This window comes from Callorhinchus milii, unplaced genomic scaffold (genome assembly GCF_018977255.1).
Source record: "Callorhinchus milii isolate IMCB2004 unplaced genomic scaffold, IMCB_Cmil_1.0 Scaffold3, whole genome shotgun sequence".
In the NCBI taxonomy this organism is placed as follows: Eukaryota; Metazoa; Chordata; class Chondrichthyes; order Chimaeriformes; family Callorhinchidae; genus Callorhinchus; species Callorhinchus milii.
The window spans coordinates 40,586,890-40,611,594 of NW_024704744.1; the positions used below are offsets into that span (position 1 = coordinate 40,586,890).

Genomic DNA, 24,705 nt, shown 5'->3' on the forward strand with positions numbered 1-24,705 from the left:
ATCTGATTTCTTTTTTTCTCACTACCAATTTACTGACCTACTTCCCCAGGTCCCCGGTTTTATTGGTCTAAAGTTCCACGGGTCCCAATTTACCCCTAACGGTTATTCATGTGTGATCCTTGACCAGTATTATTAGTAGGTTATTGCACCACAGCTGAGCCCTATCCTATGCTCACCCAAAATCATGCTTTCCATTGGGGAGTCAGGACAGGAATTCGGAGTTTTCACTTTAATCTAGGGCAGTGATTCTGAACCTTTTGGAGCTCGGGACACGTTTGTAAATTTGACGACTTGTCGTGTCCCAGTAAATAGTTTAAGTGCAAAACAAATCTGGCTAATTAAATATTTCTTGTCCACAATATACAACATAAATATTAATGTACTAAGTGCAGCGAATATTAAAATTTAGTTTGTAGTACTTGTTGTTAATGAGAAACCTGAGCTTGCTTCTCTTTGATGAGTTTATCAGAGCTTCGACCACAAGAAACCAGGTTCTAAACTCATCGATAGACAAAAATAGACAAAAGCAAAAAATAACAATAGTTCTGCACTCACTACTGGCACGATGCAGCTCTTTTGATGCCCTTCATTACCTAAATCAATTGTTGTCAAACTGTGGTCATCACATGAGCTGGTGGAAGGTTGATTTTTATAATAATAATAATAATAATAATAATAATAATTGTCCTTGATTTGATATAGTGCCTTATCATGTCATCGAGATGTCTCCAAGCACTTCACAGGGTATATTGTAAAGTGAATTTTGTGGCCTAAACACAGCAGACATTTTGCGTACAGCAGTGTCCCTCAAACAAACCTGGAGTGAATGACCAATTTTATTTGAGTGATTTGTTGGTCAGGACAGTGGGAGAAACTCCCTTCTCTTTTTGAATAGTGCCAAGGGATCTTTAACATCGGTTTAGAGACACTTGATCGTGCTTAACTCAGGATTGTGATCTAAAGCAGCACATTGTGTAGAAATCATAGCGGAAGCTAATTGTTGAGAAGGAAAAATAGAGAAAATTGTTAAACACACTTATCCCTGTGAGATCTTACCATTCAAATATTTGTGGTTCTATTTAGGTTTGAAGTCGACTACATTCTATCAGATCCTCACCCTGAATGGACAGGGAAACGGGGAAGGATTGAAATGTCTCATTGTTCAGAATTGAGAAGTAAATGCACTGAAGAATCTAAGACGCTTGTGTGTGTTTGTGGTCCAGCCTCCTTTACTGAACTAGCTTTTGGGTATGTACAATGTATTCCAATCATGCATCACAACACTTTTTTTCAAGTGCATTTTTATCTTTCTGCATTTGTTTTTTTTCACCCACAAAATATGCTGTCAATTCACTTTACAGTATATTCTGTGAAGCGCTTTGAGACGTCTTGAAGATATGATAAGACGCTATATCAAATGAAGGATTATTATTATATTACTTTCCAATTTGTTTAAATAAAGCTTTTAGTAGTGTATGGCAATTAAAGTTGGAAGAAAAAATATTTTGGGAGTGAAAATTGTGAGGTGCGGTGCCTGCAAGTACATTCAATATAGTGTACAGTGAAATCCTGTGATATGCATTGAGACATTTTTACAGAGTGATAAGGCTCTAAGTCAAATGCAAAGATTATTATAATTATTGTATTATTTTGTGTAACGAAACAGGGCTAGATGGCAGTGTAGGTATTAGGAATCCTCTGGGGCAGAGTGATCACAATATGATTGAATTCTGCATTAAGTTAGAGAGGGATATAGTTAAATCTGAGGCAAGTATTCTGAATTTAAATAGGGCTAATTTTGTAGGTATGAGGAAAGATTTAGGTAAAATAGACTGGAGAATAAGATTAAGAGGTAAAAATGTAGACCAACAGTGGCAAATATTTAAAGATGTAGTTCAAAATTCTCAGCGGTCGCATATTCCCTTGCGGAATAAGAGTACCACAGGGAAAACAATTCATCCGTGGCTAACTAGAGCAGTTAGGGAAAGCATCAAATTAAAAGAAAAGGCTTATAAAACTGCCAAGAAAAGCGGCAAATCTGAAGATTGGGAGAGTTTTAGAAACCAGCAAAATAAAACTAAATAACTCATTAAGAGCGAGAAAAAGGAGTATGAGGGTAAGCCAGCTAGGAACATTAACATCTTTACAAATATATTAAGAGGAATAGGCTAGTGAGGGTAAATGTAGGTCTACTTCAGTCAGAGACGGGAGAAGTTGCAATGGGGGATAAGGACATGGCAGAGTCCATAAATGGGTACTTTGCATCTGTCTTCATCATAGAAGACACAACAAGTCTGCCAACAATGGATATGCACCAAAGGGATAAGGACAGAGAGCAACTTAGGGAAATTTTCATTAGTAGAGAATTGGTGCTAGGGAAACTGTTACCACTAAAAAGTGACAAATCCCCTGGTCCGGATGGCTTGCATCCCAGGGTTTTAAAAGAGGTAGCTTATGAGATAGTGGAGGCCTTATGTCTGATCTTCCAAAATTCCTTGGATTCTGGAACAGTCCCCATGGATTGGAAGATCGCAAATGTCACACCACTATTTAAAAAAGGTGGAAAGGAAAAGATGGGGAACTATAGGCCAGTTAGTCTCACATCAGTGATAGGAAAAATTTTAGAATCATTGATTAAGGATGTGGTAGTGCGGTATTTAGGGGAGCACAATATAATTAGGCCAAGTCAACATGGCTTTACAAAAGGGAAGTCATGTTTGACAAATCTCATAAGAGTTTTTTGAGGATATTTCCTGTAAACTAGATAAGGGTGTATCAGTGGATATGGTCTATTTGGACTTCCAGAAGGCATTCGATAAGGTGCCGCATAAAAGGTTAGATAAGGGCCCATGGAATTGGGGGGAGCATATTAACGTGGATTGGGGAATGGTTAACGGGTAGGAAACAAAGAGTAGGGATAAACGGGTCCTTTTCGGATTGGCGGGATGTGACTAGTGGAGTGCCACAAGGATCAGTCCTTGGGCCTCAGCTATTTACCATCTACATCAACGATCTAGATGAGGACATCGAAGTTAATATATCTAAATTCGCGGATGACACAAAACTAGGAGGAAGTGTCAACACAGAGGACGACATTAAAAAAATGCAGCGAGACATAGATAGGTTAGGTGATTGGGCAGGTAGGTGGCAGATGAAGTATAATGTAGGGAAGTGCAAAGTCATCCACCTAGGTAGCAAAAACAGTAGAGCGGGTTATTTTTTAGAAGGGGAGAGATTGGAATGTGTTAGCGTCCAGAGGGACTTGGGTGTCCTTGTACACCAATCACAGAAAGTTAGTCTGCAGGTGCAGCAGCAATTAGGAAGGCGAACGGTATGTTAGCATTCATTATGAAAGGATTAGAGTATAAGAGTAGGGAAGTCTTGCTGCAACTGTATAGGGCCCTGTTGAGACCACACCTGGAATACTGTGTCCAGTTTTGGTCTCCTCATTTAAGGGAGGACGTACTTGCCTTGGAGGAGGTGCAGCGTAGATTTACTAGGTTAGTACCAGGGATGAAGGGGTTCCGTTACGAGGATAGGCTGACCAATTTGGGCCTATATTCTCTAGAATATAGAAGAATTAGAGGGGATCTTATAGAAACGTATAAGATCATCAAAGGGCATGATAGAGTAGATAGTGGGAGATTGTTTCCCCTGGTTGGAGAAACTAAAACCAGGGGTCACAACCTTAAAATCAGAGGCCAGCCCTTTCACACTGAGTTGAGGAAGAACTTCTTCACTCAAAGGGTAGTGAATGTATGGAACTCACTACCCCAAAGGGCTGTTGACGCTCAGTCCTTGAACATATTCAAGACTGAGATAGATAGATTTCTTATTGCAAAAGGGATAAAAGGATATGGGGGTAAGGCAGGTTCAGGTTATCAGATGGAGTTAGATTAGAAGATCAGCCATGATTGAATGGCGGGGCAGGCTCGAAGGGCCCACTGGCCTACTCCTGCTCCTACATGTTATGTTATGTCAAGTGCAGCCTTGTGCAGACCACATTTCCACCTGTGTCTAGGGGATAACCTATAAACCAATCGGGATGCTGTCAGGTTTCTCCAGCTTAAATTCTGCAATATTTTGAGTTAACCAAACTGGATTCCCCACCCCCCCAAAAAAAACATTTTACAGCTACGACCAAAAAATCAGAACATGACAAAATCAAATGAAACCTTTGTAGGTGCTACAAAAATATTTAAATCTGATCACCTCTCTAAATCTCCTTTGTGACCTGTACTTCTCTTTTTTCCACCATGCTGCCATCATATGAGATTAGTGATAGATAGTTGCAAAGTGTAGCAAGAGTTGAATGTTGCATACTGCATTACATGGCAATCCAGAGGTAAATCAATCTTTAAATATAAGAACAATCCAAAACCTGATTAGGGAAGAGACTGAAATACAGCTATATAGACAAGGAGAAGATGTATATTGAGTGTCCTGAGCCACAGTATTCAGCGAAGTGATAACCAGAAACTAGATCCGATTCAAGCCTGTTCCTTCTAAAATAACCTTTGCATCTACTGTGAGTCAAAACAATCTACACATCAGAAGCTAGAAAGCATGTAATCATCGAATGTCACAAACTTTCCCTGCGTGATGTCTTTTGAAAATGCTTGCAGGCATAGTTACATACTGTACTACAGCTGAGATGGCATTGGAGAAAATGATTGTCATTACACAGAGCTAAGTCATTGCACAAAGCTTCAAAGCTGGGACATTGCAAATGCAGCTTCTCTAAATAAAGTTTTAAAATTCTTAACCATATATTAAAGTTATTGTTAAGCTGATCATTAGTCTCTGTTGATCATAATTTGTCTTGGGGTTTTATTCGCTGGTCCCCAAGTTCAATTTATCAGTATATACACTGTACACACTGACTATTAATTTATCAACTGGCAGAAAATCATATGTGCTCAGTACCAAAGATGCTGGCATGTTCATCCTTTCAACATTATGTTAACAAGGAATAGGGTAGCTATTAAAAATAATCCTTGCATTTGATATGACACCTTTCGTGTCATGAGGATACCTCAAAGTGCTTCGCAGGATATATGTAAAGTTTAATGACTCTTGTATAGGCAAAAGTGGTAGCCAATTTGCGCACAGCAGTGTCCCACAAAACATCCATGAAATGAATGATCAATTTTATCTGAGGGTTTTTGGTCAGGTCACCAGGAGAAACTACCTTCTCTTTTCAAATAGTGATGAAGGCTGTTTGACATCTGCCTAAACCTTGGTTTAATACATCTGAAGGATAACTCCTCCAACAACACAAATCTCCCCCAAGACTATTGGAGTGTCAGCCAAGACTATATGAGTTCAAAGTCACAATGTGGTGCATCATTCCAAAGCTTTCTGACTCAGCATAAACTGAGTCAGGCTGACACTTCTTGATATATTGTTAAATCACACAGAATGCATAATACTTGCATTCTTTGTATAGAATTGTACAGTAGAATCGCTGTAAACACTACAGCTTTGTTTATAGAATTGAAGTCCTGTCTTCTTCCTTCAAGTCTACTTTGTATTTTTTCGGACATGTCACTCAGTCACTTCAACCCAAGGGGACCTTGCTTATTTTCTCCACAACCTCACAGGAGAGGTTATGTACCTATAAAAGGGTTGAAGTAGGCCTCATAAACCCAACACAAATAAGTATGCTAAGTGGCCTCCCACTGTGTCGTACATTCCTCTGATTCTTAAACAACATGTGATCATAATTCTGGCAGGATGGACTGAATGATCATCCTGTCCTTGGGACACAACATTTTTAATGCAAAATTGGCATTGCTTACAGAGCCAAGGTTCCTCAATCAACTCAAATGATCTTCTCTGGCAATTTGGTACTCAAGTCCCATACAATTCATGAGATTTGCTAAGATCAATAAAGCTATATCAATCTTAAAGGGAGGATGAATTTTATTCTCCACTGTTTAATAGAATTAGAAAATTGGCCTTTCTATGCTCTCATTAACTACCAGAATCACTGATGAGACATCTGCTCTGACATTTCTCCACCTGAACGTCCTCATCTTGAAGCCTTTTTTTCCTTCAAAAATTAGTGTTGTAGTTATTTTGGTGGTAACAGGAGCAGTAAATAGTTAGGAAATCCGCTAGCTTCATTTGAATTAAATACAAGTAATGTTTGTTTAATTGTTAATCTCCATCCTTCAGTTACAGCTGTAGCACAGCAATATTCATTTTTTCACATGGTATATTGACAGCTCATGACGGATTTTAGTTTGATTGAGGTATCTTTTATTCTGTCTTTTCCTTTTATTTAGAAAAATGTTTTATCTTGATTTTACCTTTGATTTTTGCTGCTTCTTGAATTGGCTATTCGTGTTTTATTCCCATCCACCTTTCTCCACTTTCATCTTTGCATTTTATTGTTTTGTCTGTTTTTTGATTCCCATGTTCATATTATTCCCTTTCTGCAACTCTTGATTTTTACTGATAAATGGTCAAGTACACCAATAACACTTGCATTTATATAGTGCCCTTCAAACAAGGTAGGGTCTCAGAGCGCTTGAACTATACAAAAATTACAGAAAATTAATTAGTCGGTCAATTTGTCTTGTGTTCCCAACAGACTAATATGTGTATTGTACCTCAGTAGGTCTAGCACTATAGATTCAATGCTTTACAAGCCTGTTAACGTAACCGATTTAAACAACTCATACATATTTTAGTATTTAGTTCATACATAAGCATTTAACGTATGAGCTATTTGAAAAGTGTAATTGCAATAAACCAAGGTTTGTTTAGTTTATGTCTGCATGATACCATTCAAGATGTTCAATATATATTTAGCCACAAATTTTACCATGCTTAAATATAATATGAGTATTTGATTCATTATTTCAGAATATTTTATTACAGAAATCTGTTGATTTTCAACTTGCCTATTTGTTTCTGGCTTTTTTTTCCTGGCCCCCAGCACCCAGAACACTTTCACTGCTGGCATTTTGTATTCATTCTTTGTGTGGTTACAGCCCGACTCTGTACAAAATTGAGATCCAGGTCCAAGGAGAAAGCGTGAAAATGGAAAATAAAAACACATGATGATACGATCTAGAATGCACTGCTTGAAAGAGTGACAGAACCAGTTTCAATAATAACTTTCAAAAGGGAATTGGCTACTTACCTATAAAGAAAAAAATTGCAATGCTGTAGGGAAAGAGCAGGGAGTGGGCTAATAGGATAGCACTATCAAAGAGCTAACACAGACACGATGGGCCGAATGTTCTCTTTCTGTGCTGGAAGATTCCATGATTCTATGAATTCAGAAAACTTCAGCTGGTACTTGAGGAAATAAGTGGTTGGAACAAAATATTGGAAAGAAGGGAATTGGTCTGTGATTGGAAGGAATTACATAACATGACGGAATCAAAACTATTGAAAAAGAGGGTGCATAAAATCACTGTAGTAATCGAGAATGGGACCCTTGTCTAATTGCCTGCCCTCCTTAACCCAAGGGTTGTGGCATCTTGGTTGAGAATAGCTAATTCAGCAAAGAACCTAAATTCTGATTTTGTTCGTTTTCTGTAGTTCAATTCCACAGTCTCTTATTATTTTTCCATTTCATTTTCTTTACCAAACTTTGTAGGTTTAACATTTTATTTGTTTAAATTAGGTACAGTGAAATTCTGATAACTCGTCACCTAAGGGAAATAGCTCAAATGGTAACTTATCAGAGTTGATTAGTTATCCAAAGCACAGTATCTCGAAAGTACAAAACACTCAAATAGCCAGGATATTGAGTGTGACTAATTATGTGGGGATGACTAGTTATCCCATGGGCTAGTTGTCAGTTTCGCTGTATTCCTTTTTCTCTTGCTCATGCCAGAATTTCAAGTATAATGCTATTAAAGCGGTATTTTGATAATGTTGTTAGTTTTTTTTTAACTTTATTAGAAAGATAGATTTAGTGTTTTTAGTGTTATTACAAATTTTTATTACAATTTTTTTAAAAATAAAACAAGTCCATTAAGCATTCTTGTTCCACCCATTACAATACGTTGAAATGATATAAACCCAAAATTAATGATGAGCTTTTTTGCAGGACATTGTTTCTAACTCTATTTTGTTTCTTCTCTCTACAGCTTCTTCAAACAAATAGGATTTAGTGATGAAGAGATTCATGCTTTCAATGGATAGCGAACAGTAAGGATCATAAGCATTGTTGCAATGACAGAAGACATTTTGAACTGCGCAAAATAAAATATTTTTTTTAGAATGACCCCCTGCGATTGATTTTGTTTCTCTCGTTGGTTTAGTTTTGTATATCTATAAGCAACTATAATTCATGCGAATATTCTAAATGCAGTCATTTTTTAAAAAAAAGTTCACTTTATGCTCAATAAAATGACGCTTTATGTGAAGTCTTTTTCTGACTTTTAATTTGTTTATTTACTGAATTAAATGTTTGGCTAATCTTTAAAATTCTAATCTTTCAGTAATATGATGCAATGTGGAGATATAAAGTTCCATACCTCAGATGGAATTTAACTAGAAATCCTGCCTATGGTAGAGTATATTGTGTGACTGTCCTACAGCAGTAAAATTCACTTGTTGGTAAGCCACACTGGAGTGTGTACTGGTAGCTGTAACCTCTGACCTCTTAAAATGGATTATGTCTTTAAAATTATGAATCCAGTTTTTTTAAAAGTGCAGTAAAATATTTATGCAAACCTGATCTGATAAGTTTCATTTATTGTGTCCAATAATTCCACAGATAATGCACAGCTTACCCCATTGTCCTAGCGATTACCAGTGTGGTGCAGGACGAGGCCATGGACTGTGGAAAGCTGCAAGCTCCAACCTCGCGTTGTGCTAAATTAGCTCAGTTCACCAGGTCAACCTGCTGCTGCATTTTGGCTGTAGTACCCCTGAATTATAAAGGAAAACTGTCCAGAATTGCTGCTCCTGATTGCTATCCAGACCAGAGTTTATCTGTCCCTGACCAGATATGTACATTTGGTATAGATGCCAACATTCACTGTCAAAGCTCACAAATGAATAATGGATGAGGTGACAGAGAATTACTTTTGCCATGGAACTGTGAAAGGAAAAAATAGTTCAATAGCTTTAAGAGTGAAAAGGGAGAGAGAAAAAATGTGACCATTCATACAGTCACTATATAAAATGATTAAGCAATAATTTGCCTTCCCGTAAAACACTGGACTTTACAATAAATTCTGTGAAGCATTTGGAGACTTCCTCCCATCGTGAAAGGTGCAACGCCAAATATGAGGATTATACTAAATATTCCTGCAAAGCAGGCCTATGAAATTTGGCTAGAATTTTAAAATGCGCTTGTGTTTAATTTTCCACCCAAATTCTACTAGTAACACTACAAATGTTGTTGGAATTTTGGACCCTAATGCCAAAATAGGACTGAGAACAAATAATTTATGCTTAACTCACTCGTACCCCTTTGACACCTAAACCAAGAAGAGAAAACTCATCTGTGGCAATCCAAATTTGACATAATTTATATATAAATACATAACATCAGTGGAAAGAGTAGTTATTAATCTCAATGGGAAGTTAATTAACTTTAGTCAATACAGTCATTTATTCAATTGCAAATGTATCATTTTGACAATAGTCATAAATTCAGCTTCAACATAATGTCTGTCTCACAATTCTCCTTTGTGGAAGGGGATGTTTTCAAATCTCTTCATGCTCTTACATCTACCTATCCCACCTGCTTACGCCCACTCCACCACCCGCTGCCTCTTCTCGGCTGGCTCCTGCCTCCTGTTTGTCCCTCGTGCCTTCTGTTCTACCATCTGTGGCAATGCCTTCAGCCACTACGCCCCGAAACTTTGGAATTCTCTCCCTCGGTCCCATCGCCTTGCCCCCTCCCTCCCCACTTTCAAATCCCACCTAAAGACCTTCCTTTTTGATTGTGCTTACAGTCACCTCCCCTCTTCCCCTGGCTCGGAGTCGGCCATTGTCAAGTGCTCTGGGACGCTACCCCATGTGAAGGGCGTTATATCAATCCCGAGTTTTTGTTGAATGCAGAAATTTGAAGGATGTAGAGAAGTTACATGGCCTTATTAAGTAAGGCATCTGATATATTGAAAAGAGAAAGTATTCTCCTGGTGTCCAGACCAACAATCCTCCAAATAAAATCCCCCAAAACTTTTGGAGCTCTTTTCCTCAAACCCTCCTGCTTGCCTCCTCATTCCCCATCTTCAAATCACATCTGAAGATCTTCCTCTTCAACTGTGCTTACGGTTACCTCCCCACTCTTCATGGCCGTTTGTGGGGCATTGCTGTGCACAGATTGGCTGCCGTAGTCTCTTACTGAATACGTAGTCACGACCCTTTACCGCAAATCCTGTGAGTGCTCAGAGACATCCTTCTGATGTTACCGGCGAAATAGCAATACGCTCTTGTTTTCCCTAAAATTAAAGACAGCTATTCTGTTGTATTTACAATAGAAATACACAATCTTACATTTAGAATAACAAAAAAATGTTCAGGCTAACATTATAAAAATGGATTGGGTAAAAGTAAAGGTGTAGGTTAAGGTCATTTTAATTTTGTACACCAGTGAGCAAGTTGTGCACACTATTTGAAGAGCAACCTCAACCTACTGTGATATGAGACTGTTTAAGGCAGCAGCAGAATTTACATTCCAACATTGCTGCTCTGTCAGAGTTGGGTTTGAAGGACGCCACCATGCTACATTTTTAATGTACATTCTAAAAAGTGTCTTTCCATTGATCTTAAAAAAAAGCTTCTAAATTCACATTGAGATTAAGAATTTTTCTGCACAATCTTATATTGTCTGCCTAGGTGTCAGTCTGGCTCAGTTAGTAATAATAATCCTTGCATTTGATATAGCGCTTTTCACGTCGGGAGGACGTCCCAAAGCGCTTCACAGAACACACTGCAAAGTGAATTGACTGTATATTTGTGGGCGAACGCGGCAGCCAATAGCGCACAGCAATGTCCCACAAACAGTCGTAGATTGAAAATGACCAATTTATTATTGTTTTTGGTTTTGGAGGGATTATTATCAGGCGTGTGGAGTAAGGAAACTTGCCCAAGGTTTCGCCCTGCCTGGAATTGAACTCAGGTCTCTCGCTTGCAAAGCGAGTGCTCTAACCACTGAGCTACAGGACTCCACAAATAATAGCACTATTGCCTCAGAGTCACAAAGCTGTCAGTTCAAGACCTGCCTAGCATAGTGGCTATATGAACTCGCATAGTGTAGGCTAACACCCCAGTGGAGCGCTGCATTGTTAGAGGTGCCATCCTTTAGATGAGGCATTAAACCGATGTTCTATCTGTCTATTCAGGTGCACATTAAAGATCCTATGGCACTATTCAGAAAGAGAAAGATGTTTCTCAGTGTATCCTGGCCAACAATGCCACAGGTAAGATTTATCATTCAATTCATGGAAACTGCAAATTTCCTGCCATGTTTGTCAACAAAAATCCAGTCACTATAATTTATAATAAATCTTGTGAAGCGCTTTGAGATGTCATCCCAAAGTGAAAATGCTATATCAAAAGCAAGAATTATTATTGTTACTGATAATTCTTTTGGACTAAGATTGTGAGTAATTTCAGGCCTCTTAATTCAATAAATTTTAAATAAAGTGAGCTTCTGGCATATGTCTGATGTCTCTCTCTGGTTTCATTTTAATAAACTCACCTATCCCAGTCGTTTACCATGTGGGTTCACTTTATAAGGATTTATTTTCTGAATGCTAAGTAACTGAAGCCAAAATCACTTCCAAAGCCAAAAGAATTAAACAAGAAGAGTCCACAAATATTTATTCTATCGATGAATACCTATGCAATGAAAAATATTTATTAATAATAATAAAAATGGAATAGACAAAAATTATGGAATAACAAAACAGCAGCAGGAACAAAGCCTAATATTTCTCCCAAATACTTATTTTTAGATATAAAATAATAAAATGCAATACCTGCTGTATAAATTCATCCAAGTCCCCTGAGAATTAACCTTTTGCTAAAATCCAATAGATAAATTATGAGAGGCAGGAATGAACACAGGGCAGTAATCTAATTGAAGTGTTTGGATGAACAAATCAATTTCTAACTGTCATCTGAACCCTGGGATTTGAATCCAATCTGTAATCACTGTTATATTTATTATTTTATAACATAATGCAGAAATAGTAGTTTCATTCAGCTTTTGATTTGTCTTGCACTGTCAGTGACTGCCAATCTGTATTCCAATGGCCTGTACATGTATGTACATTGGTACTTATCCTAAAGGATAAATGTGTATTGTGCCTTTTCATATCGTCAAACTGTCTCAAAGCATTTCATGATATTGTATAGTGTAGTGACTGTATTTGCAGCCAACTTTCACACAGCAATGTTCTACCAGCAGCCATGACATGAATGAGAACAACCTGTATTTTATAGCACCCTTCATATAGGATAATGTCTTGGAATACTTCAAGTGGCAATTGCGGATGCCGAGTAAGGAAAAGGGAGAGGGGACCAAAAGACATGGTCAAAGAGGTAGATTTTAAGGTGAAATATTAAGGCATGGGGTTAAATTACCACAAGCCATATTCCCATCCACTGTTACAATTGATGGCTTTATAAAACAGTTGTCTTTGAAGGAAGTATAATGACGTTCAGCATATTTCTGAGCTGTCTTACATTTGATATAGTGCCTTATCACATTTACAGGATATACTGTAAAGTGGATTGACTGTGTAATTTGTCTGAAAAACAAACTAAATAGACTTTGATCCAGCATGTAGCATGTTCGAAGAGACTCAGGAAGGCGAATTCTAACATGGGTTGAATTCACTTTTAATCATAAGCCTCAGCTTCAACATTTGAGGCACTACATATTTTTTGAATGTGAAATCTAAAAGATTCTATAATCAGACACTTTAATGTCAATCAATACCTTTTTTTAAATAAATCTTGCTTTTCTCTAGAATTTACCTGAGAAAAAAAAAGGAAATCTACTTCAATTGCTTCTTTCAATAGCAGATTAATGTAATCAAAATGTCAGCAAAAAATTCTAACATATATCTCCTACCGTTTCATCATTTTCAAGTGTAAGCTTCAGAGCCATTGTATTCCAACAATTCCCAATATATTCTATTTGAAAGAATCCTAAAAGGTGAAAGAATTCTGAGAATTTTTGAATCCTGACAGTCCTAAATTCAGTATTGCTTTATTTTGCTGGTTCAGTTACCTCTGAATCAGAAGGCATTGAGATCAAGCAACACATCGGACCTTTGAGCTCATAACCCATTCCCTCCCCTCTTTTAAAGCCTTTGAAAGACCTCTTTCACCAATATTTTGCTCATCTTTCCCCTTCCTAGGATATTCAGCTCCTTACTCCCCACCCCCCCACCCCTGACCACCCCCAGTTCGGATACCAGCCTGTACTGTGAAGTGCTTTGATGTATCTTCCCGACATGAAAGGTGCTATATAAATGTCATTTGTATTGTATAATTTAGGCTGACACACAAATGCAATATGGGGTGGGGAGGGGAGGGGGGTACTGCAAATCAGTGGTGTCATTGAGCCATTGAACCGAGATCCCATTTCCCATGAAGTTAAGGATCCTATGGTACCACTTCAAAAGATGAGTTTCTCCCAGTGCCCTGGCAAACAATCCTTCAAAATAAAATCCAGTCACTTCATAGTTGTTTGCTAGGCATCGTTATATGCAAATAATTTGCTGTGTTTGCCTGCAAAATATATAGTAATTACAGTAAATCCTATGAAGCGCTTTGAGATGACCTCCTGATGTGACAGGTACTATATCAAATGCAAGGATGATTATTATTATTATAATTTAGATAAACATTGACAAGAAACAAAACTCATAGATCCTCAGAGTGTGCACGTGACACTGCTGAGCTTTGACCAATTAACAACATGCAGCTTAACATTACAAACACTAACAATCTTGCCGCCTCTTATTCAGCTAGGACTACCCGAGGTTGATTTGCAGGATTAACAGGAGCTGAATGAGAAGAATCCCAGCCTCCAGAAACTGGTTGGTTCCTACAAGTCTTGGCAGTCAAGGACCAGACCACGAGACATCCAGAGAATTGAGGATCGCCAGAATTCTGACCTTCCACAGCCCGGCAATGATGCCTTGGAGCCAACTCAGCCCCAAAGAGATCCCACTGACCTCCTTCCCCAGGTTTATCAGGGGAGAATTAATGCATCAAAAACTGGCAACTTTCTTATTTTAGGGATTATTCATACTATTGCACCAACAGATCATATCTGTCATATAACTTTAAATCCTGTAAGTGTGGCAAATGCACCTCAATTTCCAATAAAATAACAATTTATCAATGTTAAAAGGTGTGATTCTTTGCTTATATTTCATTGTTCAAACACCCTGTGACAGAATAACACATTCTATAATGTTTTATACTTAATGCCATTGAGGAGTGTTAACCGTTTCAACCTCCAATGTTTGTAATGTACAGTAGTGTGCAGCACTCTTAACGCTAATTCCTCTAACCAGATATCAGACTGTTTTATTATTATTCGTTCGTTGTTTCCCAATATCCCGATGGGTCAGACCAAAGGCCGGTACAATCAACAGATCTTACAACAGAATAACACCACTATAGATATCTCGAGTTCAAGAGTTCAACACTGTGTCTTTCCAGCACACAAGCTTGATTCTTCATGCTTTCAGTCTTGCTTACAGCTTCCAATCTTCCATCTGATATCCTCAGTCTTAGTGTTCCCAGCTCTCAGTCTTCCATCTCCGTACCCTTGTCTCCGCAGCCCGGGACGGCTCCATCTCTCTTATCCTTGTCTCTGCGACCCGGGACGGCTCCATCTCCCGTATCCTTGTCTCTACGACCCGGGACGGCTCCATCTCTCTTATCCTTGTCTCCACGACCCGGGACAACCCCGTACACAAAGTTAACAGAACTCTTATACCAATGTTCATCCAATCATGGTGCGGACATTAGATCACCCGGTCGAAATCATGCTGGGTTCACGTGAACACCTCATGGGGTGTACGTGCCTCAGCCCACATACACATTGTCCTTAAGACCCCTGTTATCTGATCTAATTGTCTAAGATAGAGGATTGATCAGTTTAGGGCTGTATCTGGTGCTCATTATTTTGTGGTGTGTGATCATTCCTTTTAAGTGACTGGTTATTTCTTATCAGTATCCCTGGATGGTACCAAGGCCCTCTAGTTTAAACAACTTGCTCATTAATTGCTATTCTTGAGGGTTGCCTTCTGTCGGTTGGCAGGCCCTGTCAGAATCTAGCGACTTATTGCTCAGTCGAGATCTTGTGTCGACTGGTACCTTGGACCGTTACCTCTGTGGGCTTGTTGTCATTTACTGATAAGAGGTGACCCCCTGCCCCTGTCTGTTATTCTTTCAAAAACAGAGAAAACCAGATGAGTCCTATACCATGACTGTCAGTCCAGTTGTCCCCCCACACTTAACTTAAAAGTTAACCCATTCACAGCATCTATTATGATTCTAGCAGTATACAAAAAGTGTATATTCTAACATAATTCATCTCCATTGATACTGGATATCCTTTAAGCATGGTAGCATTCTCTCACATCTCTGACAGAAGGTTGTGGGTTCAAGTACCACTTTGGGACTTGAGATCATCTTCTAGGTTGTCAACTAGTGCAGGACTGAGTGAATAATTCATTGTCAGCTTTGAAATAGGATTTTGAACTGGGGTCCCGTGTGTCTGTTCAAATGGATATGAAAGGAATCATATTTCTCATTTCAAGTTTGAAGAGACAAAGGAATTTATTCTTGTATTCTTGAAACAAACTAATTAGATTTTGATCCTGCATGTAGCATGTTAGAAGTGACTCTAAAGTTGAATCCTAAGATGGGTTGAATTAACTTTTAATGTGAGTTATGCAGCAACAATTCGAGGATGGACAATTCATTAAACATTTTCAGTGTTTTTTAAAGAGCTTCAGGGTATTATCATTTAAAAAGCAGCATGATGCTGTGATGAGTGCACAGCATGGTGGGTATTCTGGAAGAATGCGATCATATGGGTCAAAGGATCCTCTTCATCTGAATTAATATCGTGATATTGTGACAGCGTTTTTCAACACTTGAATTGTTTTTAAGTTCTGGAATGCCAATTCTGGCAAGAAACTGACGCTCCGCTATGTCATCTTGTCCCTGGAGTTCATCAGATTTGTCTGCCATCCATGAATAATCCGAAGATTTAGCAAACAGGAGTGCACACTGCCACAATTCTGCTTTGCATTAATTGTGCCACTAGGTCGATTGGATGGCAGGAGAAAGAGGTTGAACATCCTTCCCTGAAAAGAAACCAGATGCAAACAGCAGGAACACTATAGGAAACCAGAATTAAATTTGTATATCAGTAAATGAGTCAGCCACACCATTCTGTCTCTAGGTTGGCGAGTAAATAGATTCCCTACTTTGCATTGTGTGGTATAAATGGAAAAGATACAGTATTGCAGACATGAAAGGTTTCTGGTGCCAATACGCGTTTTAGCAACGTTTGTGACTCAATTTCTAACTTCAGTGTAATTTAAAATAGATTTTGGTACATTTAGGCTGTCTGCAGTTGATATAAATTGGTCCCATCCTTTTTGTCATCAATATGAAAACTATACGTGTTTTGTAGTGATGACCTTCATTTCGTTATATCATACCCCTGAGACACAACATAGACAATCCATTAGTCTGAAAATAGGCTTATTCTGTTCCGATGTGCTATGAGATCTGAAGGATTTTATTTAACAATACTTCCACACATCTTGTCTGACCCCACCTTGTATGTAATTGAACTGCTTCCATTTCTGCATCATTTGTTATTGAGATTAATAGCTTGCTCTGCAGATTCTGATTAGGATAAAGGCTAGAACAGACAAATTATACATCACAGTTTGTATATGAGGAGAAAGAGGTTACATCTCCAATTGAGTTTTCACTTGACAGCCCATAGACACCGCAGAACATTTGTCATCAACAATGATTTTGCTGTCCGGCAAGCTTTCCCGTTGCTTGTCCAGCTCAGTCCACTCTAGCTGTTAGGGCTTCAGCTTGCAGGGTTAACAGGAGCTGAGTGGGTTCACTCCCTGCCCTAATGACTGGTCTGCCCTTCCAGGTACTGCTGATGCGCCAGGCTGGCTGTGCTGTCATTAGCAGTGCCCTGGAATATTACGGACCCGCCTGGCTCAGAAACCGGATTACTGGGACTGCCACAGAGGGCTGGCTCGATTCTGGGATTCCATTGCTAGGCAAGTCACCTTGGAGCCAGTTCAGCTCCAAAGAGACCTTGTTTACCTCACCTCAAGGAGGAAAGTCACTAGTTGGTCATTCGACATCCGACAAGTGTGGGTTTGAGCCCTCACTAGGTGGATGGTAGGTACAAAGAACTACCTGTGAGCTTCTCGGTGGGCAATGCATCTCAGCGTGAAATACATGAGAACATTGCCACCACCTTCCGGTCTGCGGCTCGGGCACACATCCTATTGAGCGATGGTTCCACCAATTGGAGGTGCAGAAGTTGCCTTTCTACAGACGAATCAAGGTGGATTCCAGGCACTAGATGTAGTGCCAACAGAGCCAACAATTTGGACTAATGCCTCATGTATCTTATAATCTATTCTCTCGATGTCTTTCCTCGTCATGCAGAGCCATGATTGTCCAAAATGAAAGATGCAGTCAAGGCTGGAGGAAAAATTGTGAGTTTAGATTTTCATTCTGATATCATATCTGTCCTCCTTCAGAGTGGTACACATACAATACAAAATTGCATTTGTATAGCGCCTTTCATGCTGGGAGGACGTCCCAAGGCACTGGACAGTCAGGGATTTGGAACTGATTTGGACATGATCCTTCAATAACATTTCCAGCCAGACTAATGTCTATTTTAACCTCTGTCATGTAGATTCACCACCAGTTGCATTTAAGTGAGTCTGGTGGGTTCTTTACAATTGTTAAATTGTACGTTGACACATCTGGTTGATTTCCAGATAAGCTAAATTAAGGCATTAGCAATTTGAGGCCTGAAATTCCACTTTTCTTAGCCTTGGACCACTTTGTCTTAAAATTTAAGATTATTCGGCACTGAAAAATTCTTAAATTAACTTATTTGAAAGCCGGTTTCCTTAAAAAGAACTGGTTCCCAAATTAAGGCTAAATTTAAGAAATTTCCACAATTCTTCGGACTCAAAAGGCAAGAATACTATCAACTGAAGCAGGTTGACAACATCATATTCAAAAATGAAATGAGATTAACTGCACATTGAAATCTTTACTGAATGTTTGGTGACAGCTGGTATAAAAAAACAGCAAGTCATTTACATATTTAATTAATGTATTCAAGTCTGTGGATCTCCCAAGAGTCTATGGTACATAATGCCGGTATTGTAGTTTTCCTTTGAACATTGATTTCTCCTCTTCTTTCCTCCCCCACTCCCCTCCCTCCCCATTAGCAATCCCAGTATTCTGGGCTTTCTTAAGTGAACCAAAGAAAACCATAAAATCTTATGGAGTTGTTTACTTCATAAAGGCTGACTATGTGACATATGAATGCCAAGGACAATGGAGGAGCGAAAGGCTGTTTACAGAACAAAGATTTTCTGCAGCGTCTTAAAAGATAAGGATGTCTTTGGTTAGCAGCTGCTTTTTAACCCCATGATGAGCGGTGAAAAAAAAGTGTAAAGGAACAGGTATTTGGGGAAACATCTGGAAGAGCAGAGTTTGGGAATGAAGTATCCAACTTGAGGAAAAGGGATATACAAACATTGATCGACGCACATTATCAAGTCGATTCCTCCATCAAAGCTTCTGTATTGGTTTGATCAACTCATTACTGTGAATTGTACCACCCAGTCTTAAACATTAATTTGATTATATGATATGTATAACCTTGATATGTATAACCTTGCTAACCTTTATTAAAAATGTACTAAATGAAGCGAATTAAGAGTTTCTGTCAGTTCAAACTTCACTGCAGGATTATGGATTTGAGAAACCTTACACCCCCAGTTTGTTTTTTCTATGGCAGGATTCAGAACACTGTGACATTTTTTCTTCACATTGTGATCATAGGGCTGGATTTTACTCTGGTGTCAATCAATATTATGGATGGTTGTTTACTGCAGTTGCATTTAGATGATAATAACTTTACTCACTTGTCAAAGTCAATTCAAGTGACATTTCAAAAAAAAATTATCTTAGTTACGATACCGTTTGGGACTTAATTTTCACCTTTTTTATCCATGGAGATGAGGTTTCTGAAGTTTCCAATAATACATCCACCGTAACCTGTTTGCCTAGCCACACAATGACCCAACTTTATGTTATTCGCCCTGCCAGCTCCTGATCCTCTCAGCCCACTAACACTCTTCCATTCCAGTCTTTGTATCCTGAGTTCAAAGTTGAATGGAGTTCCCTTTGGAATCTTGCTATCCATAGCTTTATCCCACACAAATATATGCAGCATCTGGGAGTCTTCATGCACATTTGAGTTGATTTGTCACTGTTTTGTTCATTGCAATCTGTGAAAATTAACTAAAATTAACTAATGCTGAACTTTAATAAAGAATTCCTTCCTTTTTTATATGTTAATGGGTAATATGTCCTTTCTTACAACAATAATATAAATAGATATAATGCACACAATGCTTTTGTGTTGAAAAGGTATTTTGGCTCTTTACTGAATGAATAATAATAAAACAAACTTTGCCCATTCAACTTTAATGGCTACTATTTCCTGTTGAAAGCACATGAAGAGCACCGAGGCAGCACATACTCACAGTGAACTGTCTTTACAGTATTTTGATGCAATTAAGTGATGTTTTTCTTACAGTCATGAAAAATGTATTCAAATAAGTACAGTTAGGCAAAGTTTTATTTGGAAAAAATTATGGTATTTTGCAATTACTACTGAGAGTTGCTATTATTGCTAAGAATCAAAGAAATTCACAGTGTATAATGAGGCTATTTGCCCATCAAGTCTGCATCAGTGTACAGAGCAAGTTGTACTTCCAATCCTGCTGCCCTGCTCTATCCCCATCCCCATAACCCTTCAAGACTCTAACTATCATATACCATCTACTTCCTTCTTGAAAGCCACAATGGGCTCGCCTCTTACTTAACAGGGCATTGCACAACCCAACAACTCTGTGTAAAAAAGTTCTCCTAAGTTCTCTTTTCCCTCTTCTAATCGCTATTTTCCCATATTCCCTAGTCACTGACTCACCTTTCTATTTAATCTCAAATAGCTTTTCCATATTCCCTTCCTTTTACTCTACTGTGGGATACCCATCAACTCAATGAGAACAGAGGTTTTACACTGAAGATGTTAGCCTGAATCAGTTGGTAGCATTCTGGCCTTTGAGTCAGAAGATTCAATCCCCAGCCCAATGTTAGGACTTTGAACTCATGGTCTAGGTTGACATTACAAATGTAATAAAAATAATAATCCTTCAATTTGGTAAAGCACCTTCCACATCAAGAGGATATCTCAAAGCGATTTAGTGCAATGTTTGTGTTTTGTGGGTGAATGCAGCCTCCAATAATTTTGCATACAGAAATGTCCCACAAAGAGCCGTGAAGTGAGTGACCAATTTTATTTGGGAGATTGTTGGCCAGGCCTGGAGAAACTCCCTTCTCTTTTCGAACAGTGACATTAATTCTTTAACATTCATTGAAAGAAGCAGACAAGAACTCTGTTTAACATCTATTCGAAGGATAGTCATGCAGTTTTGGGGAATTGCTGCATTGTCAGAGGCGTCGACCTTTAGATGAAATATTAACCCATGGTTCCATCCATCTCTTCAGATGGTGGTTGTTAAAGATCCCATTGGCACTATTGAAGGGAAATATCTCTTGGTGACCTGGCCAACATGCCCCAAATAAAATTGGTCATTCACTTAAATCTGGTTGTGGGATATTGCTGTGTGTACATTGGCTACTATATTTGTCTACAAGTACGCAGTCACTACAATTCACGGTAAAATCCTATGAAACATTTTGAGATGTCTCTATGACACGATTAAAGCGCTATATAAAATGCAAGGATTATTATAAATATTAACAAAGGCATACAGACACTCACAGTGATGGTGAGTGTTTGGGAATTTTTTTATACTGTACAACTAAATCAGGTTCAGTCCATCTCTTCCACCTATAATGATCAAATAATGTTCATTCCATCACTTCCTTTCATGGCAACCATCCAACAGATGTTTGAAGTTTATTTAATCTCTAATGAAATCTCCAGGGGCATAGATTTAACTGCAGTTCTGGATTTTGCAGAAGGTTACTGCGGTCCGGAACCGTCCCCGATTCACGTAAGTCACCTTGGTACACCAGCCACCTCCGCTACCTTAAAGCGCAGGTGCGTGCCGCTGAACACACCTGGTTTAAATTCGAACTTAACAGTCCATTGGCAGATCTGGCTGGACCTTATCAAATCTTATCTCTCCACCCTCGCCTCCTCTAAATCGTTGGCCAGGGACAATCCCAGGCTCCTCTTCTCCATCATCAACCAGCTCCTCTGCCCACACTCTCACCCCTTGCCCATCCTCACCTCCAATGCCAACTGTGAGTCGATGCTGGACTTCCTCAAATCCAAAGTCGAGGGGATCCGCTCAGCTGCCTTCGGTCCTACCGGTTCTATGATTCTATGATATCCTGTGAAGCCCTTCCAGAAGCGAAAGATGCCACGTCAACCGCAAAGGTGATACTTATTCCTATCAAACCTTTCAAACTGGTGTTTGAATCAAGTTCGTCGTGTGAAAGTGAGAAGCTTGTTCTCGCCCATTCTCGGTCTCCGCCAATCGATTGCTGGTGGGGGAAAAAGTTCAGATCTCAGAAATCGATAAGAAATTCGTGTGCCAGAGCCACAGCAGTGACAGTGCAGTGAAGTGCAGAGCCTGACACCAGGTTGGCAGCAGTAGTTCAGGTTGAGCAGAGCAGGGCTGCTCACAAGGCACAGCCACAGAGCAGCCGATGTAGAAGGACAAGCTTGGGGAGTGCTGGTCCATCTCACAGGGAAGGGCACAAGCTGGAGTGTGCTGGTTGCCCAGAGCTCACCACTCACTGACCAGTGGTAAGTCACTTGAGCACCGTTTGTAAGGGCTGTTGTTTGACACCAGGGCACTGATCTGGTGACACAGTGCACGATATGTGCTGTACTCCTGAAGCCTTTTTCTTATACCCTGGGAAAGAAAAACTGAAAGGTTGTTTACCGGCAAAGCAAAGGGACCTTCGAGATTATGAGTTGGAAGTAATCTGTAATCAGGTTGTGGGGAAATAACTTATGTACATATATGTAGATATATATATGTATATATATGACACAATTGGGTTTTGTTGGGGGGACACCGCACTGCTGTAATGCCGTTGTCTGTTCAACGTGAGGATCAAAGCTGCTGTTATGTAAAATGCTGTAGAAAATAGTTACTGTTTAAAAGTGTGTTTTGTTGAAAGAAAACGCGAGGAAATGGTTGATTCGGTGCGACTGACGCAGAGGGGCGAAGTTTCCTTACAAACCATTGCAATGGGGGTGGGGTGGGGGTGGGGGGGTGGGGGGGGGGGGGCTGCTTGGGATGCGGGGAGGACCTGTGGGGACTCAGCAGATAGGCAGAGGGGTCAGGATGCAGTGCTCACTGTGTTCACAGGGTACAGAGGTGTTGTGGAAACGCACTCGGTTGAGCACTCCATCACCTGTCCGTGTGTTTCTGGAGCTTCAACTTTTAAAATATTGCCCTTTGAAAAGAATGCATCGTCTGTCTCAACAATATCTGCGAGATCAGTAAACATTAGGGGAAAATTGCAGCCTAACATCTGGCGAGAAAGCAGAGTAAAATGCTGCAGCCTCTGCTAAAATCTGAGCAACAATAGCAACTTGCACTTATATGCTTCCTCGCTGCTTTAATAATAATAATAATAATAATAATAATCCTTGCATTTGATATAGCGCTTTTCAGGTCGGGAGGACGTCCCAAAGCGCTTCACAGAACACACTGTAAAGTGAATTGACTGTATATTTGTGGGCGAACGCGGCAGCCAATTGCGCACAGTAATGTCCCACAAACAGTCGTAGATTGAAAATGACCAATTTATTATTGTTTTTGGTTTTGGAGGGATTATTATTAGGTGTGTGGAGTAAGGAAACTTGCCCAAGGTTTCACCCTCTGCCTGGAATTGAACTCAGGTCTCTCGCTTGCAAAGCGAGTGCTCTAACCACTGAGCTACAGGACTCCACTTTCTCATATACCAGAGTTGCAATTGCCTTCATTCACAATTCAGCAAATTCTGACCGCCGACTTGGATATGGCTTGATGACCCTGATGGATAAAAGATGCTGTGCTTTTATCATTGTGTGTTACAGAATGGGATTTCTATCTCACTGAACTACTGTATATTTAGGAGTCTAGTGGTTGGAGCACTCGTCTCACAAGCGAAAGACCTGGGTTTGATTCCCAGCAGAGCAAAACCTTGTTTCCTTACTCCACACGCCTGATAATAATCCCTCAAGAAAAAAAACAATAATAATTTGGTCACTTCAATCCACGACTGTTTGTGGGATGCTGCTGTGCATAATTGGCTGCCGCGTTTTGCCCACAAATATACAGTCAATTCACTTTACAGTATATTCTGTGAAGCACTTTGAGACGTCTAGAAGATGTGAAAAGCACTATATCAAATGCAAGGATTATTATTATTATTATTATTTCACCTTTGTTGTGTTAACCTAGTCATCCTACCATGCGCCTATGATTATATAGATGCAAAAAAAAATTATATTCCATATAGTTTATCCCACACTAAACACCATACTCCCATCACACCAATCCTCGCCAGGCTCCACTGGCTCCCTATCACAGAAAAGATCCTTGCAATTGTCTTCAAATCCTTTTACACCCTGGCACTTCCCTATCTTTCTGACCTGTTTTCTCCCCACTTTACTACCTGTTGCCTCCACTCGGCTGGCTCTGGCCTAATGCTTGTCCCTCATCCCCTCCACTCCTTCATCCATGGCTACACTTTCAGGCACTATGCCCTGAGGCTTTGGAACTGTCTCTCCCAATCTCTCTACCTTTCTCCCTCCTTCCTCTCTTTTAGACCATGACTAAAGACCTTCCTCTTCTACCGTGCTTATGGTCACCCCTTCCCTCTCCCAGTTCAGCATCTGGCACCGCCACTGATAAGCACTCCAACACGCTGCTCCACAGGAAGGGCGCTGTATAAATACAAGTTGTTGTTGTTATTGGGGAATGTTTATATCTATTTAATATCCTCACTTTGTATGGTTTGTAGTTCAAAAAGGAATGTGATTGAACATGGTTTTGCTGATAGAAAGCAGTGTGCAGTTTTTAACACTATTACCTATCATTTTTCCTGGTCTTCCTTACAGGAGGATAATTGTTATATTTTATCTTTATTTCTATATTGATGCATGCAAGCTCTACAAAACCTGATGGTCCATTAAGCTCATTATTCGCTGTTACAATTCCCAGTATATATTGTGTTTTGGAGTCCCGCTCCTGAGGCCCTACATCCAATAAGTCTAATTGCCTGATGGAGATGGTGTCTGAGAGTGTGAAATTAAACAGGAGCAGTGCATGCCCACATGCTTATCCAATGCCAGTTGTTGGCTGGACTGATAAATCTATGCTCTAGCTTTGAGAAGCTTCTTCTATCTGTGTGGTT

General features: G+C 39.5%; 1 protein-coding gene across 4 annotated transcripts in view; it reads left to right on the forward strand.

Moving 5' to 3' along the window:
• Positions 1–11,349, forward strand: part of LOC103178427 (cytochrome b5 reductase 4-like) — a 47,060-nt gene extending 35,711 nt beyond the window's left edge. The window contains exons 15-17 of one of the 4 annotated variants that reach the window (XM_042333197.1): positions 1,084–1,248; positions 8,112–8,172; positions 11,325–11,349. In XM_042333197.1, the coding sequence (XP_042189131.1) occupies positions 1,084–1,248; positions 8,112–8,166 (220 nt within the window). In that variant the 3' untranslated portion in view covers positions 8,167–8,172; positions 11,325–11,349. Of the gene's footprint in view, positions 1–1,083; positions 1,249–8,111; positions 8,249–8,465; positions 9,242–9,932; positions 9,953–11,324 lie in introns of those variants that run through there. The other 3 variants (XM_042333198.1, XM_042333196.1, XM_042333195.1) reach the window with 3 other exon arrangements.
• The last annotated feature ends 13,356 nt before the right edge of the window (positions 11,350–24,705 follow it).